The following is a 21,407-nucleotide window of genomic DNA, read 5'->3' as shown; positions in this document are numbered from 1 at the left end:
TAGCCTTTTCCGTAAGATTTTCCAAACCGTCGGCTGTGGTACGTTTAGCTCCCTGCTTGCTTTATTCGTCGACTTCCGCGGGCTACGCGTGAAACTTGCCCGCACGCGTTCAACCGTTTCTTCGCTCACTGCAGGCCGACCCGTCGATTTCCCCTTACAGAGGCATCCAGAAGCTTTAAACTGCGCATACCATCCCCAAATAACAGTTGGCAGTTGGTAGATCTTTGGTGAACTTCGTCCTGAAGTGTCGTTGCACTGTTATGACTGATGTGAGTGCATTTCAAGCACGACATACGCTTTCTCGGCTCCTGTCGCCATTATGTCTCCCTGCGCTCTCGAGCGCTCTGGCGGCAGAAACCTGAAGTGCGGCTTCAACCGAACAAAACTTTATGAGTTTTTCTACGTATCTGTAGTGTGGTGTGACCATATGTCAATGAATGGAGCTACAGTGAATTTATGAAATCGCTTCAATCATTTGTAATAGCCCTGTATACATTACTTATTTCAGAGGTATGATTTTGTGTCTATGAACTGTACCGACGACGGGAATCGAACCCGGGTGCTTTGCTTACTAGGCAGGTGCTTCGACAAACAACTCTGAACAAAGCCGCTCATGCTCTCTGTTAGTGCCACAACTCCGGGTGTTGCACGGCGAACTTCACAGAAACTTCATCCACTAGGCCACACCGGTTCAGACAGCTACACTGATTACCCTGGCACGCCTCGCTCCTCGACCTAAATTCTCACTGCCGCCCCAGTCTACTTCAAACTCCCCCTTACACACGAACTCATTTGCCGGGGCTCTTCATGTTCTGGAATAGCACCTCACCATCAAACCTAAATGGCAGATCCAGCCTGAAACCCAGGTGCAGGCACTCTCATACAAATGAAATGACAATTTCATGGACTTTACTGTTCTCATACAGATATGATTTTACACTACTGGCCATTTAAACTGCTACACCACGAAGATGCGCTACAAACGCGAAATTTAACCGACGGGAAGAAGATGCTCGGATACGCAAATGATTAGCTTTTCAGAGCATTCACACAAGGTTGGCGTCGGTGGCGACACCTACAACGTGTTGACATGAGCAGTTTTTCCAACCGATTTCTCATACACAAACAGCAGTTGACCGGCGTTGCCTGGTGAAACGTTGTTGCGATGCCTCGTGTAAGGAGGAGAAATGCGTACCATCACGTTTCCGACTTTGATAAAGGTCGGATTGCAGCCTATCGCGATTGCCGTTTATCGTATCGCGACATTGCTGCTCGCGTTGGTCGATATCCGATGACTGTTAGCAGAATATGGAATCGGTGGGTTCAGGAGGGAAATACGGAACGCCGTGCTGGATCCCAACGGCCTCTTATCACTAGCAGTCGAGATGACAGGCATCTTATCCGCACGGCTGTAACGGATCGTGCAGCCACGTCTCGATCCCTGAATCAACAGATGGGGATGTTTGCACGACAACAACCATCTGCACGAACATTTCGATGACGTTTGCAGCAGCACGGACTATCAGCTCGGAGGCCGTGGCTGCGGTTACCCTTGACGCTGCATCACAGACAGGAGCGCCTGCGATGGTGTACTCGACGACGAACCCGGGTGCACGAATGGCAAAACGTCATTTTTTCGGATGAATCCAGGTTCTGTTTACAGCATCACGATGGTCGCATCCGTGTCTGGCGACATCGCGGTGAACGCACATTGGAAGCGTGTATACGTCATCGACATACTGGCGTATCACCCGGCGTGATGGTATGGGGTGCCATCGGTTAGACGTCTCGGTGACCTCTTGTTCGCACTGACGGCACTTTGAACAGTGGACGTTACATTTCAGATGTGTTACGACCCGTGGCTCCACCCTTCTTTCGATCCCTGCTAAACGCTACATTTCAGCAGGATAATGCACGACTGCATGTTGCAGGTCCTGTACGGGCCTTTCTGGATACAGAAAATGTTCGACTGCTGCCCTGGCCAGCAGATTCTCCAGATCTCTCACCAACTGAAAACATCTCGTCAATGGTGACCGAGCAACTGGCTCGTCACAATACGTCAGTCACTATTCTCGATGAACTGTGGTATCGTGTTGAAGCTGCATGGGCAGCTGTACCTCTACACGCCATCCGAGCTCTGACTCAATGCCCAGGTGTATCAAGGCCGTCATTACGGCCAGAGGTGGTTGTTCTGGGTACTGATTTCTCAGGATCTATGCAAATTGCATGAAAATGTAACCACATGTCAGTTCTAGTATAATATATTTGTCCAATCATTACCAGTTCATCATCTGCATTTCTTCTTGGTGTAGCAATTTTAATGGCCAGTAGTGTATGTATATAGACTAAAGCGCTGGGCGACATTTTGTATTAAGGCCGGGAATCGAACCCTGCTCTCCTGATTAATAGGCAGGATAGAGAACCCGAGTGCGATACTTGGCCTTGGTACAAAATTTCACTCGTCGCTTCAGTCTATACACACAAAATCACGTCTGTACGAGACGAGCAAAGTCTCGGAAATTGCGTCGTTGAAAAAATTTTACGCTTCATTACCGCTTCTACACCTAGTAACAGACTCATCTCATAGCCAGACGCTAATAGTATGTAGATGGTGTTCGTCCACACAAATGCTCCTATAAAGCTCGCCGAGCCACACGTGAAGTTGTGGCAGTAACATTGCTCTTACCTCGCATTCCTCGACAGTTATTATTGCACACCATGAGCGGCTGTGTTCCGAGTTGTTTGGCGGAGCAAGCACGTGCAGCGTCGTGTTGTGAGAGTGGTGTCTGGAAAAGTCGGCAGCCAGCAGGGCGTCGTCACTGTTGCCCGGGAGGGGGCAAAGCCGACAGAAAGCCGTGGAGAGGCAACAGCACGACAATAGCGTGGAATACCGAATGACTTTCCCTCATGTTATGTTGTCGAAACAAATGTGTGGTGCAGGCTAAGTAATTACGAAATAGTATCCAACTGTTAACGTTCGGCATTTACATCGACAATCTGAAGTAACTTGCTACACTATGTGATCAAAAGTATTCGGACACGCACAAAAAAACACGTTTTTGATAGCAGGTGCACTGTGCTGCCACCTACTGACATTACTCCGTATCAGCGACCTCAGTAGTCATTAGACATCGTGAGAGCAGAATGGGGCATTCCGCGGAACTCACAGTGACACTGTTTCATACATACGAGGTGCATTCAAGTTCTAAGGCCCCCGATTTTTTTTTCTCCGGACTGGAAAGAGACAGAAACATGCGCATTGTTTTAAAATGAGTCCGCGTTCATTGTCAATACGTCCCAGAGATGGCAGCACCGTACGGCAGATGGAATTTTACCGCCAGCGTCGAGAATGAGAACTGTTTTAAATACTTAAAATGGCGACGTTTTCCTTACTTGAACAGCGTGCAATCATTCGTTTTCTGAATTTGCGTGGTGTGAAACCAATTGAAATTCATCGACAGTTGAAGGAGACATGTGGTGACGGAGTTATGGATGTGTCTAAAGTGCGTTCGTGGGTGCGACAGTTTAATGAAGGCAGAACATCGTGTGACAACAAACCGAAACAACCTCGGGCTCGCATGAGCCGGCCTGACGACACGATCGAGAAAGTGGAGAGAATTGTTTTGGGGGATCGCCGAACGACTGTCGAACAGATCGCCTCCAGAGCTGGCATTTGTGGGTTCTGTGCACACAATCCTGCACGACGACCTGAAAATGCGAAAAGTGTCATCCAGGTGGGTGCCACGAATGCTGACGGACGACCACACGGCTGCCCGTGTGGCACGTTGCCGAGCAATGTTGACGCAACGACAGCACGAATGGGACTTTCTTTTCGTCGGTTGTGACAATGGATGAGACGTGGATGTCATTTTTCAATCCAGAAACAAAGCGCCAATCAGCTCAATGGAAGCACACAGATTCACCGCCACCAAAAAAATTTCGGGTAACCGCCAGTGCTGAAAAAATGACGGTGTCCATGTTCTGGGACAGCGAGGGCGTAATCCTTACCCATTGCGTTCCAAAGGGCACTACGGTAATAGGTGCACCCTACGAAAATGTTTTGAAGAACAAATTTCTTCCTGCACTGCAACAAAAACGTCCGGGAAGGGCTGTGCGTGTGCTGTTTCACCGAGACAACGCACCCGCACATTGAGCTAACGTTACGCAACAGTTTCTTCGTGATAACTTTGAAGTGATTCCTCGTGCTCCCTACTCACCTGACCTGGCTCCTAGTGACTTTTGGCTTTTTCCAACAATGAAAGACACTCTCCGTGGCCGCACATTCACCAGCCGTGCTGCTATTGCCTCAGCGATTTTACAGTGGTCAAAACAGACTCCTAAAGAAGCCTTCGCCGCTGCCACGGAATCATGGCGTCAGCGTTGTGAAAAATGTGTACGTCTGCAGGGCGATTACGTCGAGAAGTAACGCCAGTGTCATCGATTTCGGGTGGGTAGTTAATTAGAAAAAAAATCGGAGGACTTAGGACTTTAATGCACCTCGTATGTACGCGAGATTTCAACACTACTGAACATCCCTACGTCCACTGGTTTCGATGTCATAGTAAAGTGGAAGCACAAAAGCGTACAAGCCGACCTCGTCTGTTGACTGACAGACCAGGAAGGTTGAAGAGGGTCGCAGTGAGTAATAGGCAGATATCTATTCAGACCATCACACAGGAATTCCAAACTGCATCAGGATCCACTGCAAGTACTGTAACAGTTGGGAGGTGAGAAAACTTGGATTTCACGGTCGAGCCGCTCCTCATAACCCACACATCACGCCGGTAAATGCCAAACGAAGCCTCGCTCGGTGTAAAGAGCGTAAACATTCGATGATTCAACAGTGGAAAAACGTTGTGTGGAGTAACGAATTAGGGTACACAATGTGGCGATCCGATGGCAGGGTGTGGGTATGGCGAATGCCCGGTGAACGTCATCTGCCAGTGTGTGTAGTGCCAACAGTAAAATTCGGAGGCGGTGGTGTTATGGTGTGGTCGTGTTTTTCAAGGAGGGAGCTTGCACCCCTTGTTGTTTTGCGAGGCACTATCACAGCACAGGCGTACCTTGATGTTTTAAGCACCTTCTTGCTTCCCACAGTTTAAAAGCAATTCGGGGATGGCGATTGCATCTTCCAACACGTTCGAGGTGCGTCTTTTTGTCTTAGAGTGTATTTCTGCAAGTTTCTTAGTATGCTTGATAAGCTGATAATAGCACTAAGTTTCCTTACTGTTAAGCCCCTTCTAATACTACGCCTACTCTACAAAAACCTAATATTGTTTTTATTATACTCATTATTGTCTTTCCTCCGTGTATGCTGGACCTTTTCTTGAAAACTTTGGAGGTCGATCTCAGAATTTCCTTGTTCAGAAATAAGAAACATGTTACGTTGTTATTATTATAGGTAACAACTACATATAAGACAAGAAACAGTGTAGACATTGACAAAGAACAAAGCAACGGGTAAGATGTCCCTGTTGTTGTTGTTGTGGTCTTCAGTCCTGAGACTGGTTTGATGCAGTACAGTAAAGCTGCATGCCCTCGGGAAAAATTACGGCTGTAGTTTCCCCTTGCTTTCAGCCGTTCGCAGTACCAGCACAGCAAGGCCGTTTTGGTTATTGTTACAAGGCCAGATCAGTCAATCATTCAGACTGTTGCCCTTGCAACTACTGAAAAGGCTGCTGCCCCTCTTCAGGAACCACACGTTTGTCTGGCCTCTCAACAGATACCCCTCCGCGTTGTGGTTGCACCTACGGTACGGCCATCTGTATCGCTGAGGCACGAAAGCCTCCCCACCAACAGCAAGGTCCATGGTTCATGGTGAGGGGGGGGGGGAGATGTCCCTATGCTTATGAATTCAAAAAGAAAAGAAATTCGCAGAGCAACAAGTGAGCATGTCTCACTTTAAAAGTGTTACTGAAAGTTAGATTTAATACCTTTAAATAATGATTTGGTCTGAAATACTTTTATATTCGCGCAAAGCACGCTTCAGACCATCACAATCACCATTAACAAATTTCATACTATCATTTTCAAGATATCTTCTGCCCATGAAGTTCAACGTTTGGTTTAGAATTTTAAGCAGTACAAGAGGAGACTATCCCGGAGGATTATGTAGACCGTAGAGTCTACAGTGTGGGCTTTAAACGTGCACAATATCGAGTATCTTTCAACAGTGCACCAAATGTTCTTTATTTTCTTTTCGTGTCATAAAGCAGTGAATGAGGCAATGGTTTGTGGACATCAACGTTCCTGAAATGGACTGCCCTGCACAGTGTGCCGACCTGAACCCAACGGAACACATCTGGGATGAGTTAGAAGTCGCCTTCGGCTGGTTTTGCCTCTTGAGGAAGAAATCGGCTGCCATTCCTCCGCAGGGATTGACACCTCACTGAACGTGTCTCCAGGAAGCTCAAACCATCATAAAGACGGAGAGTACACACATCCGATATTAATGCCCACTAATAGGTGTCCGGATATTTTCTATCAGATTCTATATCGCAAGTGTTCATCACAATCAGTTACTTTCAATTCTCGATGTAAATGCTGAACGTCAACAGTTCGATACTATTTCGTAGTTACTTATCCTGCACCACACATTTGTTTTGACAGCATCAAACTTGGTGGAAAGTTCTTCTGTCACTTTGTTCCCTTCCCCGGCAACAGTGATGGCGCCGTCGTAGCTGCCGGATTTTCCAGGATCATTTCACAAATATTTGACCATTTTTCCAATGTTTTATTTTTCAAGCTTTGTTCGGAAAAAATACATATCAAACCAATGTATTTATGCAGTATAGATACGCCTTGACAAGCTAAACTTTTTTGCACAGCTAGTAGGAACTGTTCAAGAAATATTTCACTTTTCTGTCATAGTACCAATTTACGATCATTTCATTTTTTTAATTATCCTGATTACTTTCAACAACTACACTATTTTTGGAATGAAATTTTCACTCTACAGCGGAGTGTGCGCTGATCTGAAACTTCCTGGCAGATTAAAACTGTGTGCCGGACCGAGACTCGAACTCGAGACCTTTGCCTTTCGCGGCAAGTGCTGTACCGACTGAGCTACCCAAGCACGACTCACGCCCCGTCCTCACAGCTTTACTTCTGCCAGTACCTCGTCTCCTACCTTCCAAACTTTACAGAAGCTCTCCTGCGAACCTTGCAGAACTAGCACTCTTGAAAGAAAGGATATTGCGGAGACATGGCTTAGCCACAGCCTGGGGGATGTTTCTAGAGTGAAATTTTCACTCTACAGCGGAGTGTACGCAGATAGCTCAGTCGGTACAGCACTTGCCCGCGAAAGGCAAAGGTCCCGAGTTCGAGTCTCGGTCGGGTACACAGTTTTAATCTGCAAGGAAGTTTCGTTATCAGCGCACACTCCGCTGTAGAGTGAAAATTTCACTCTGGAAACATCCCCCAGGCTGTGGCTAAGCTATGTCTCCGCAATATCCTTTCTTCCAGGAGTGCTAGTTCTGCAAGGTCCGCAGGAGAGCTTCTGTGAAATTTGGAAGGTAGATGAGGTACTGGCGGAATTAAGGCTGTGAGGACGGGGCGTGAGTCGTGCTTGGGTAGCTCAGTCGGTACAGCACTTGCCCGCGAAAGGCAAAAGTCCCGAGTTCGAGTCTCTGTCCGGCACACAATTTCAATCTGCCAGGAAGTTTTGCACTATTTTTGCTAACCTAGACTTCACACTGCTCAACTTGATACCCCATCTGTGCATTCGTTGTAAGGATTTGTACAAAAATCCACTGTGTAATTTCTAGCGAGTCGAATTTGCATTCCGCTGAAACATGACCAAAAATGATGTACATCGAATTTCAGTCTGTTTTTCTAGGTGTGTGCACGCATTCATACCCTAGGCACACGGCAGGCACGATTTCGTAAAGAAATTTCGAAACTCTGTCGCTTACTAAACCAAATACCAACCTTTGATAATGACCACATAAAACGCGCTGAAGAACGGGCCATGCTCCCCTCCACCTCTGCCAAATCACTCTCTCTCTCTCTCTCTCTCTCTCTCTCTCTCTCTCTCTCTCAAAGCGAACGTAACGTCACAAGCAGTCTTCCTCGCTAACTTGCCTATCGCCTTTTTTTTCTCGCGCTTGGCAAGCCGCTAAAAACCAGCTGTCGCGGTGAGTTCCCACTTTGCGTGCTGCCAACCTTGCAGCATCGCATGGCCAGATCGTATTTCCGCCACTGCGGTCTGCTCCGCGTCTCCGAGACAAGTACAGGGAATGGCCTCAGAAGCAAGTAGTCTTGGTTTGCTGTTGGCAACCGATTCAGGTACCTTCAACTCAACGACCCGATCCATAATCAACGCAATTTTTAGATGCCTCTGTTCCACGCAATTCTTCCATCATCTGACTGGGATAATGAGCACGCCAATACATCCTCTCTCGTGCCAACCGCTTCATCTTAGAGCAGCAGTTCTACCCAGCGTCTTCAGTTATTCGTCGCATGACCAGATGTTTCGAAATGAATATGGGAGTTTTAAGGCTTCGTAAAGGAGGATATAAGATGAACATCAACAAAAGCAGAACGAGGATAATGGAATTAAGTCGGGTGAGCTGAGAAAATTGGATTAGGAAATGAGACACTTAAAGTAGTAAAGGAGTTTTGCTATTTGGGGAGCAAAAAACTGATGATGGTCGAAGTAGAGAGGATATAAAATGTAGACTGGCAATGGCAAGGAAAGCGTTTCTGAAGAACAGAAATTTGTTAACATCGAGTATAGATTCAAGTGCCAGGAAGTCGTTTCTGAAAGTATTTGTATGGAGTGTAGCCATGTATGGAAGTGAAACATGGACGATAAATAGTTTGGACAGGAAGAGAATAGAAGCTTTCGAAATGTGGTGCTACAGAAGAATGCTGAAGATTAGATGGGTAGATCACATAACTAACGACGTATTGAATAGAATTGCGGAGAAGAGAAATTTGTGGCACAACTTGATTAGAAGAAGGGATTGGTTGGTAGGACATGTTCTGAGGCATCAAGGGATCATCAATTTAGTATTGGAGGGTAAAAATCGTAGAGGGAGACCATGAGATGAATACACTAAGCAGATTCAGAAGGATGTATGTTGCAGTAGGTACTGGTAGATGAAGAAGCTTGCACAGGATAGAGTAGCATGGAGAGCTGCATCAAACCAGTCTCAGGACTGAAGACCACAACACCACCACTCATGTGGACGATCTCACATTTTCATTACTTAGGGTCAATTGTCAATTTTCGTACGATAAAAATATCTGTTGCAAATCGTATTCCAATTGGTTTCGATCATCCGATGGTTTTACTAGTCGATAAACGACAGCGTCATCTGCAAGCAACCTAAAACGGCTGCTCAGATTGTCTCCTAAAACGTTTATATAGATAAGGAACAGCAGAGGGCCTATAAAAATACCTTGTGGAACGCCAGAAATCACCTCTGTTTTACTTCATGACTTACCGTCAATTACTACTGAGACCCCTGTGACAAGAAATCACTAATCCAGTCACATAACAGACGGTACTCCGTAAGCATGCAATTTCGTTATAAGCCGCTTGTGTGGTACAGTGCAAAAGCCTTATGGAAATCTGGAAGTACGGAATCAATTTGAAATCCTTTGTCAATATCACTCAACGCTTCACGTGAGTAAAGAGCTAATTGTGTTTCAGAGGATGGATCCATATTGACTGTGTCAGTGGAGCTTTCTCTTCAAGATAATTCTTAACGTTAGAAAAAATGGTTCAAATGGCTCTAAGCACTATGAGACTTGACATCTGAGGCCATCACTCCCCTAGACTTAGAAGTACTTAAACCTAATTAACCTAATGGCATCACACATGTCCGAGGCAGGATTCGAACGAGCGACCGTAGCAGCAGCGCGGTTCCGGACTGATGCGCCTAGAACCGCTAGGTCACAACGGCCGGCTACGATTAAACATCGCCAAATATAGTGTTGGAATTGTGAGTCTGATGCGCTTTTGATCGGGTGTGAGTACTCGCGGCATCCACTGCGCACACTGATTCTTGCTTTGGATTCTGTGAATGGCTTCTTTTGCGGTGACCTCAGTTGGACGGCCAGATGTTTTAAATTCATTAACCCAAAGGTAAATGGTCTTCAGTGACTATGTAGAGTCCGCCTGAACTTTGTTTTCTACATCTATATTTATACTCCGCAAGCCACCCAACGGTTTGTGGCGGAGGGCACTTACGTGCCACTGTCATTACCTCCCTTTCCTGTTCCAGTCGGTTATGGTTCGCGGGAAGAACGACTGTCTGAAAGCCTCCGTGCGCGCTCTAATCTCTCTAATTTTACATTCGTGATCTCCTCGGGAGGTATAAGTAGGGGGAAGCAATATATTCGATACCTCATCCAGAAACGCACCCTCTCGAAACCTGGCGAGCAAGCTACACCGCGATGCAGAGCGCCTCTCTTGCAGAGTCTGCCACTCGAGTTTATTAAACATCTCCGTAACGCTATCACGGTTACCAAATAACCCTGTGACGAAACGCGCCGCTCTTCTTTAGATCTTCTCTATCTCCTCCGTCAACCCGATCTGGTACGGATCCCACAATGATGAGCAATACTCACGTATAGGTCGAACGAGTGTTTTGTAAGCCACCTCCTTTGTTGATGGACTACATTTTCTAAGCACTCTCCCAATGAATCTCAACCTGGTACTCGCCTTACCAACAATTTTAAATGATCACTCCACTTCAAATCGTTCCGCACGCATACTCCCAGATATTTTACAGAAGTAACTGCTACCAGTGTCTGTTCCGCTATCATATAATCATACAATAAATTGATTGATGTGCCGCAGTCTATCCCTTCAAATATAGAACAACAGCACGAAACTTTCCTCCACTTTCAATCGCAATCGACACACTGATCATTCACACTAGAGATGGAAAAAAAAAAAACCAGACCGGATCGAACCTACACGGGTATTTTACTTCTGAATAACCGGTATTTTTCGCTATTTGTTCGCTCTCGGTCGTAACACTGTTCTTATTTTTTCCAGAAACCGAGTAAAAGACCGAAATATCACTTGGCCATAACAGCAGTATTAAATTTTTTCGTTTTTAAATGAGCTTTTTTAAAAGGAGTAATTAGTATTCGTAAAATTTGCATTGATTTGAAATATTGCGTTATAATAGAAAATGGGAAAAGCGGTCAGTGCAGCTTTAATAACTATGCCGACACAAACGAGAATCCAACATGTCATAAGAATTGGTAAGCAATTCTAACAAGGGAACCTCCCCATCGCACCCCCCTCAGATTTAGTTATAAGTTGGCACAGTGGATAGGCCTTGAAAAACTGAACACAGATCAATCGAGAAAACAGGAAGAAGTTGTGTGGAACTCTGAAAATTAAGCAAAATATACAAACTGAGTAATCCATGCGCATTATAGGCAACATCTGGGATAGACTCCAGCCAGCAGCGCCGTGGTCCCGTGGTCAGCGTGAGCAGCTGCGGAGCGAGAGGTCCTTGGTTCAAATCTTCCTTTCAGTGAAAATTTTAATTTTTTATTTTCAGATAATTACCAAAGTTCAGGCACTCACACATAATCGACTTAGCTCTCCAAAATTCCAGGACATGTTCAGATTTGCTTGGACATATGCAGGATTTGACGGTCTACACACGGAAAAATTTGAAAACGTTAAAAACATTTGTTTTAACAGAGCACAAGGTAAAGTGAGCGACTGTGAAACTGTTGGATTCATTTTTTGCAGTTTGTGAGACAAACTCTTATGTTTTCATCACTTTTTTGGGAGTGATTATCACATCCACAAGAAAACCTAAATCGGGCAACGTAGAAGAATGTTTTTACCCATTCGCCAAGTGTACAAGTTATGTGGGTCGACAACATATTCCTGTCATGTGACGCACATGCCGTCACCAGTGTCGTATAGAATATATCAGACGTGTTTTCCTGTGGAGGAATCGGTTGACCTATGACCTTGCGATCAAATGTTTTCGGTTCTCATTGAAGAGGCACGTTCTTTCGTCTACTAATCGCGCGGTTTTGCGGTGCGGTCGAAAAACACAGACACTAAACTTATTACAGTGAACAGAGACGTCAATGAACGAATGGACAGATAACTTTGCGAAAATAAAGAAAAACTTTTCGCTCGAGGGAGACTTGAACCAAGGACCTCTCGTTCCGCAGTTGCTCACGCTAACCACGGGACCACGGCGCTGCTGCGATCAGATCATGCTTGATGTTGCATATCTTCCCCATGGACTACTCAGTTTGTATATTTTGCTTATTTTTTCATAGTTCCACACAACTGTTTTCTCGATTGATCTGTGTTCAGTTTTTCAAGGCCTATCCACTGTGCCAACTTATAACTAAATCTGAGGGGGGTGCGATGGGGAGGTTCCCTTGTAAGATAATATCTCTGTTGCCGTGTGTCGTGGCTTAAGGTAAGCGTGTAGATGTCGCCGGACACCCATTGTATTGCAGAATAGCACGAACCCTTGTCTAGAAATATTTTTACGAACTGACGTAGCAGTTAAGTACAATACTTAAATTGCTTTAAAAAATCATAAATAAATCTAAAAATTGTTTTCCATTTCTATTAAATAGTAAAAGACAACGGATATTATAGTAACAGCAATAAAAACTTTATTCATCATCAGAGTATACAATAAAAATAGAAAGCAATTTATCTGCTGCCTGTGTCTACATAATATGCTTTTCCCTGCCTTTAGCCCTTGAAAACTGACAAATTAGCACGAAAAAACAGTTCTTAAATCTCAGCAATGGCTATTCGTAATGGCAAAATAGCGGTATGATCCCCGATTACAACATGACTCGAGCAGAGTTTCAAAAAATTAGAATCCATATTAGAATACTGCTGGTTTTGGGTCGACAGAAGCGTCCTATCCCACGCGTCGGCTTTGACCCGTGACGTAAGGGTGTTGTGTGTGACGTCATGAGGGCGCGGAGTTTGGTTTGAGTGTGGCTGTCTCCAGTTCTGTTTTATCTTATTTTATTTACTTTTCTGATCTGTTCGTTCTATCTCGTGAGATTTTTTTAAATTTAAAAACACTTATCACTTATTTTAATTATCTGTTTCCTCCAATTTCTGTTTTAGTTTATTATATTTATCTTTCTGATCTGTTCGTTCTATCCCGTGAGATTTTTTTTTAAAAAGACAAAACACTAATCAGTTACTGAAGCATCTTTATCTTCTATCGGTTGCAGGGGTTACGACCCCTGGGGAGGTGGGTGGGTATTCATGCATGGCTGTATTCACTTACACGTTGTAGCTACACAAGCCGTCTAAATTTGTTTATATTTAGTTTGCCCCCCACCCAAAACACTTCATTTCCCGCGCTTGTCCCGTTAGTATCATTAGGCTTCTTGTGGAAAGAGTGTGTGTGTGTGTGTTTTTGTTTCCGCCATATTTGTGACGTCATGGATCAAAGCAGACGGGCGGGATCGGACGCTTCCGTATTTCCCTGGTTTTTTTGTAGAATTCAACCACTCACCGCTTTTCGAGAAAAGCAGCGAATGTAGGATGGACTCAGGCAAATAAAAAACTATTTAAATTAATATTTTTGATTCTATGTACCTTCGAAGAGTTTCGGACTTTTTCAATCTTTATTAAATTTCTGAGTTTACTAAAGAGTAATAGGAGTAAAAAACCGAAAATCTGTTATTTCGAGCGGTTTTAACACTCCAACTGGTGCGGCAAAAAAGGAAAAACGATGTACCTGAAAGCTAGTTGTTTCGGCGATAACCGCTATCCCTAATTCAAACGGTTGTCAACAATGCACTGTACTCGGTAAGTTGTTGAAATCACAGACATACATTATTGGACTGGCAATACAGTATAATTAGTATCGCTGAAGCCAGCACTTCAGAATCACAATACAACGGCTAATGTGAAGGACGCGTAAAGAGCCGTTTACTTACTGATAAAACAGCCGTAATAAACAGGGATAAACTGATACAACCACGGTCAGTACATCCGTCGAGTTTGGCTGTTATTTTTCGTACAGCTGATGGAGATACAAGGAATGGAACATGTCTCAATGAAAGCTTAACTATACACATTTTACGTATTTTTGATTATCTAGGTCTAAGCAAAGAAGGGAAGGCAGAAAGGTGGAAGGAGTATATAGAGGGTTTATACATGGGCGATGTACTTGAGGACAATATTATGGAAATGGAAGAGGATGTAGATGAAGATGAAGTGGGAGATAAGATACTGCGTGAAGAGTTTGACAGAGCACTGAAAGACCTGAGTCGAAACAAGGCCCCGGGAGTAGACAACATTCCATTAGAACTACTGACGGCCTTGGGAGAGCCAGTCCTGACAAAACTCTACCATCTGGTGAGCAAGATGTATGAGACAGACAAAATTCCCTCAGACTTCAAGAAGAATGTAATAATTCCAATCCCAAAGAAACCACGTGTTGACAGATGTGAAAATTACCGAACTATCAGTTTAATAAGTCACAGCTGCAAAATACTAACGCGTATTCTCTACAGACGAATGGAAAAACTGGTAGAAGCAGCCCTCGGGGAAGATCAGTTTGAATTCCATAGAAATGTTTGAACACGTGAGGCAATACTGACCCTACGACTTATCTTAGAAGAAAGATTAAGGAAAGGCAAAACCACGTTTCTAGCATTTGTAGACTTAGAGAAAGCTTTTGACAATGTTAACTGGAATACTCTCTTTCAAATTCTAAAGGTGGCAGGGATAAAATACATGGAGCGAAGGCTATTTACAATTTGTACAGAAACCAGATGGCAGTTATAAGGGTCGAGGGGTATGAAAGGGAAGCAGTGGTTGAGTGGTTGGGAAGGGAGTGAGACAGGGTTGTAGCCTCTCCCTGATGTTATTCAATCTGTATATTGAGCAAGCAGTAAAGGAAAGAAAATTTGGAGTAGGAATTAAAATCCACAGAGAAGAAATAAAAACTTTGAGGTTCGCTGATGACATAATTCTGTCAGACAGCAAAGGACGTGGAAGAGCAGCTGAATAGAATGGGCAGTGTCTTGAAAGGAGGATATAAAATGAACATCAACAAAAGCAAAACGAGGGTAATGGAATGTAGTCAAATTAAATCGGGTGATGCTGAGGGGATTAGATTAGGAAATGAAACACTTAAAGTAGTAAAGGAGTTTTGCTATTTAGGGAGTAAAATAACTGATGATGGTCGAAGTAGAGAGGATATAAAATGTAGACTGGCAATGGCAAGGAAATCGTTTCTGAAGAAGAGAAATTTGTTAACATCGAGTATAGATTTAAGTGTCAGGAAGTCGTTTCTGAAAGTATTTGTATGGAGTGTAGCCATGTATGGAAGTGAAACATGGACGATAAATAGTTTGGACAAGAAGAGAGTAGAAGCTTTCGAAATGTGGTGCTACAGAAGAATGCTGAAGATAAGGTGGGTAGATCACGTAACTAATGAGGAGGTATTGAATAGGATTGGGGAGAAGAGAAGTTTGTGGCACAACTTGACTAGAAGAAGGGATCGGTTGGTAGGACATGTTTTGAGGCATCAAGGGATCACAAATTTAGCATTGGAGGGCAGCGTGGAGGGTAAAAATCGTAGAGGGAGACCAAGAGATCAATACACTAAGCAGATTCAGAAGGATGTAGGTTGCAGTAGGTACTGGGAGATGAAGCTTGCACAGGATAGAGTAGCATGGAGAGCTGCATCAAACCAGTCTCAGCACTGAAGACCACCACACACACACACACACACACACACACACACACACACACACACACACACACACACACACACAGGCCTAAATAATTACGTAATAGTTTGCATTTCCTGAAATACTGGCAGTGTTTAAATACTTTGTATATTTTAGGGATTTTAATAAATCTAGTAGTAACAGACGTAGGCCTAGCTTAATGACGCGTTTTTAACCTGTTTCAATCAGCTTTGCTTTTCTTTGAATAGTATGCTCGTCATGAAAGTGCTCCTGTAAATAGAATGTTCTAGTTAACTGTCTTTATTCGTTTAAATGTTATTACGAAAACTATACTGATTCAAACGTGCGTATATATAATTTCACGTTCTTCTCATAACACGATTCTTCAACGTATATGTTAAACTCAACTAGTATGCAAATACTTGCTCACGTGTAGAACTTGTTTAGACCACCTCGTAAAGCTTACATCACTTCGTTTCAGAAAATCGTAGTTGTACCATAAACTTCCTAACTCCGCCATCTTACTTCACCAAACGTCAGGCTTCATAAAAAGATGCGCCTTTGCCTGTCTAGTAATGTAACACCCCGTTTACATGGGGCTCCCAAAACCGGATTTCCCAATGAGGCTTCTAGGTACTCATGTAAACACTTCAGAATCTAATGTGGAAACGTGCTTATGGTCGCCGGTTTTTCAATTCCGCAATCTATTTTTGCTCCCATGTAAGTGCAACTGGTTTTGAAGTGTGCTTGGGCTGTCAGGTTTCGTCTCTTTTAAAAATTTTCTGCTAATGTGGACGAAAGTGGCTTCTTGTACAGTGAAAAAATAAGTAGAAAAGTTAGACTGAAGCTGTTTTCACCTCGTCTAGTTGAAAAGAAATAGCGACTGTGCTGACTAAATCAGAAACTGTAACAGCTCTTTTCGAGGCGTCATATTTAACTCTTCTAGCAAACCTGCTTCAGATAATACGTAAACATGACAGCGAAATATAGTTTCCGAAATTAGGTTTTCGTCTTTCAGAAGATGTGTCACGCAGTGCTCGTCTGCGGTCGAAATTCTTTATTCGATTCTTGGAACAAGTCAAGCTTACCTATCATGAAGACGCAACAAAACTGTTACACTCTTTCATGGAAATTTAGCAACCTTATTTGACCAGCCTTGATACAGAACGGTTACCAGGCAATCAAGTAACTATCTAGCGCTGATGTGTGGATGTGCCAGCCAGTCTGGTGGAATCACCGTACGGTTGACGTGTCTCTCGACAAGCCCGTAACCTCAGCTTGAATCGATCTGCCTCGTTTCTTGGAGTGTCGACGCGATGTGTTAACTAGGTGTGGAGTACCAATCCCAACGATGTCATGTAACACGGTTAAGGGAAAAAGGGGAGTGATCCGAAAAAGATACCAACCGTAACGATCGGATACGAGCGTCACACCTTGTCAACGACAATCGGTTTCAAACACGACAGGATTGCTTGTCATTGAAAGCAGGTCTGTCTCAACTCATTTCCGAGCACTTGCTTATTTGTACTCGGTATTTAGCTCCCTCAATCATGTAAGTTCTTGTGTACCAGGCATACAGCCAAGATTTCGCCGGATGCCTTTTTACCTTCAAGAAATTTGAAGAACAAAAAGTTGGAGTAGTTTCGGACGACGAATTGGCGCGGCGAGTGCAGAGTAAACTGCATCGAAATGTTTAAACAGATTGTAGATGACAATCGTCTCTAGAGGCCTTACACTACGGACGCGTACAATGTGTTGCGAGTACGCTGTGGTAAACGCTTTCGGGATGTGTTAATACCGTGTTAAGACAGGCGGCACACAAGAGGATTAATGCAGGCTCATCCTTATGACGCTCCAATCCGCTCATTTCGTAACAGCTGACAGTTTCAAGCAGTTTCAAGGATGTATGTCGCAATGCCTACACCAACACTACAAAAAATGGAGGGGGCCGACGGGGGAAGGGGGGAGAAATAACAAGCGCCAACAAAAAAAACTACATTTTCGCCACTTCAAACAGGCACAGCTACCAACTTTCACAGGATATTCGTGTGCCGGTGATGTTATACGTTTGACAGACAACGTACGTATTCTGCTTATTACACATCGACACAGTGCCTCTGATACGAATACAGTACGTACTTAGACAGGATAGAGTAGCATGGAGAGCTGCATCAAACCAGTCTCAGGTTTGAAGACAACAACAACACGTACTTAAACTGAACAGAAAATAAGACTGCATGAAGAAGACTGCTGATGTATTTTCTTACCATACACCTGTAAAATATTTGACATTTCTAAACAAGCGAAAAACAAAGGCGATTACATCTACATAAATACTCCGCAAGCAACTGTATTGTTGCGTACAAGGCGCTAATGCGAGCAGTTCTTGAGTATTGTGCCAGATTTTGGACTCCCTATCTAAACATTATGCACAGTACCCTATACTGGATGGCACAGGTCGAATGGTCAGTATTCAGGGATGACAAACGACCGTTAGAAGCAAAAATGTCTCGTAAACATGGGCTCTAAAAGGCATAACTGGAGAGCTAAGACCATTTGTTTTGCAGAAGTGTTTCACAGTATCGAATATGAAGTGCGTATAGCTCAAGGTATGCATTTTAGAGCCCATGTTTACGAGATTTTTTCGTCTCGAATTATCGTTCCTGCCATATCCCTGAATACTGCCCATTACTTGTGGGACACCCTGACTGAATGATCCGCAAAATACTGAATTCAGAAGAAAACAAGACTGCTTGCGAAGTTGCGAACCGTCACCCATGCAGACAGCATTGCTTGAATTTGGTACGGAATTGCCTTACTTTAGAAATATCTATGGTATCTCAATGACAGTTTCCGACGAAATATGCAATCTTTAGCTCGTAATCCGTTCGTAATCTAAGCTAAGCGCTAGCCAGATTCGCGCAGTCCTGACAATGTGCTGCAAACGCAAAGTCGGAGGAAGGGTTACATAACCTAGTCGACCGCAGAACAAGTCTACTTTTTTCGCTGCAAAAACGTCAGCGGTGCCAGCACGTGAACGGAAAAATCCCACAAATATGTTGATACACAAACACACGAGGTGTTACATCACGTAAATAGTGATGCGACATGTGAAACTAGAAAACATGTCACTTTTTCCCTGATGTGCTCGCTTTTACCTATTTTGCATCATTTTATCATCTGTTGTGATTTTACGTCTCGATACACTCACTACTTAAAAGAAATTGTCAAAGCTGTTTTTGAAAAGTTTGTGATACAAGTTGCGTAGTGGGGGGCCCCTTGCATTGTTTTCGTTTATACACGACATGTGTAAGTCATATACAACAAAATACTCTGGGACTTCATTATCTTAGTACGTTTCCTGAATTTACCTTGCAGCTTTAGTTTTTACGATGAAAAACACGCTAAATACGGCGCAGACGCAAACCTTTGGCTCCACTAAAGATAAATTTGTTACCGCAACCTGTAATTTGCTTTCACATACGGCAGCTCACAATCTAATTATCACCTTTTCAACCTAACCTAGACCGAGGGCCACGCTACACGTCAATGTCACCAGAACAAAGCTTTCCAACAGCACACATCAATTCACGTCTGCAGCTGCAACAATTTCCCCGAAACTAATACTTAATTCCTGCATAAACTATTTTCATAACACATACTGACAGCAGCTGGAAAGTCCCATCCTCGCTTGTGTGAAACTGTGTCTTTAATTTCTGCATCAACTGCAATGACACTAATTCAAGTTTGTGTCTCAGAAAAACATTCGTGGGATAATACTGTCCATATTTTCAAACAGTCTCTTCGGTAGCTCATAAAATGTGGTCTGAAACGTTGAGCATACTACCTAAAACCTGATGAATACTGCAGCAACGGACGGCTTTGCAAATATTACAGCGCAAGAAAAGCCGTATAGAATACGTATGCAAATAGACTGAGCGCTATTCTACATCATTCCTTGTTGCGCAACCCTCTAAAGAATTTAAACATTAACATGCTCGCGATGAATAAAATCACGAGACGTATAGCCCAAGAAATGAATGTAGCTAACCAAAGAGCAACAGCAAAACATGTGGGCGGTTTCGTCCGAAAGGAAGTGCCCGTTTGAACTCATTGCCTAGCTCCCCCATTTGACAGTCTCGCAGCATCGCGTAACAAAATGTTTGCTGGTCAGCATAGTTCGCTTTGATTACTATTTCTGGACCTTTGCACACCCGATAAACTGGCAGAAAAAGGCGAGCCCGCAGGAAAATCTGACAGTAAACACACCAAAAAGACGGTCGTTTTAAGATTTAATCGCAACATCACTGTTATTCGCTAAGCGCGCTTGCAACGGCGCTCGAGCAATAAGGACAGAAACACAAGAGCGAGAAACAAATACTCCCGCTGGTCATTCACATGCTATCCGGGTTCTACAGACCCACCCGCTACACGCCGCATATGTTCTGTTACACCGCAATAACGGATGTTGACGGAAACAATAGCATTCGATATCTGAAAGTCTGATCTGCTTATAAACAGATGTCACACGCTAAGCGTCCAAAACAGATGTCAGACGCACAACACTAAAGCCGAGGAAACACATGGTACCTTCTCGGGCTCGTAAGGTATGCACAACTAAACGGTTCTTTTCGCTTACCTTGTGAAGACGCAGCCCGCACGTCTAGCAGGAGGCACGAAATAACGCCCAAAGTCCACAGCCACCGAATATCCATCTTGGAATTATTTCTCGTTTCAGTCTTTCTCGCGCCCACGAGAGCGAACAACGTACACCAACACTCCCGCACGACTTCTAATGTGTCACTGAGCCGCCTGCCAACAAACGCCGACTGCCCCTCTGGAGTCAAGAAACAGCACCCCCGTCCGTCGACGATAATAACTAGCAGCTCTGCACGGTCGTCTGCAGCGGTGACCCCAGTGTAACGGAAAAGAACCGGCAGCTCCTGACATCTCGCGGTAGCTTCCAGAAGCTCGCGCGGACGTCTTTGTTTCGACGCTATGACGCCATTTTGATGTTTGTTGCGGACGCTGCGCCATCAACCAAGGAAGTTAGATTATTGTAACATTCATGCCGTCAACGATCACAGCTAGTAGAAAAAGGCAAAGAAATTATGCACTAATAAAAAATTAACGATTTTTTACATCTTGTTACATGGAAAACGCATATCTCAGTGCTGTCGATGTTCGCTGACACATTTTATATTTTGTATGTACAATTTATTCGTAGCGGTTTGCTGTGCTACATTGGAAAGGTAACCAAGCTTTGTTCAAAATCGAGTATAAATACATTCCAATGTAAACAAAAAGGAAACACTGCTATTAATAACTACTGTATTCATCTCCATTTTTTTTTTTACTATATATCGTATTTTTTGTTGTTATTGATTCATCATTGACCTTCGGCCTTTTCATCCCGCAACCATCTTCCACGTATACATCTACATCTGCATGGATACTCTGCAGCTGACATTTAAGTGCCTGGCAGATGGTTCATCTAACCACCTTCGCAATTCTCTGTTATTCCAATCTCGTACAGCGCGCGGAAAAAACGAAAACCTATATCTTTCCGTGCGAGCTCTGATTTCCCCTATTTTATTATGATGATCGTTTCTCTCAATGTAGGTCGGCGTCAACAAAATATTTTCGTATTCGGAGGAGAAAATGGGTGGGTCGACAGAAGCGTCCGATCCCACGCGTCGGCTTTGACCCGTGACGTAAGGGTGTTG

General features: G+C 43.9%; 1 protein-coding gene across 2 annotated transcripts in view; it reads right to left on the bottom strand.

Annotated features, from left to right (window-relative positions):
- LOC126213034 (plexin domain-containing protein 1) overlaps positions 1 to 20,561 on the bottom strand; it is a 486,122-nt gene extending 465,561 nt beyond the window's left edge. Inside the window, exon 1 of one of the 2 annotated variants that reach the window (XM_049940603.1) lies at positions 20,321 to 20,561. In XM_049940603.1, the coding sequence (XP_049796560.1) occupies positions 20,321 to 20,396 (76 nt within the window). In that variant the 5' untranslated portion in view covers positions 20,397 to 20,561. The remainder of the gene's footprint in view (positions 1 to 20,320) is intronic. The other variant, XM_049940604.1, reaches the window with a different exon arrangement.
- Positions 20,562 to 21,407: the final 846 nt, after the last annotated feature.

This window comes from Schistocerca nitens, chromosome 11 (assembly GCF_023898315.1).
Source record: "Schistocerca nitens isolate TAMUIC-IGC-003100 chromosome 11, iqSchNite1.1, whole genome shotgun sequence".
Taxonomy (NCBI): domain Eukaryota; kingdom Metazoa; phylum Arthropoda; class Insecta; order Orthoptera; family Acrididae; genus Schistocerca; species Schistocerca nitens.
Note: the sequence above shows the minus strand (reverse complement) of the source record. Positions and strands in the feature narration are given on the sequence as shown.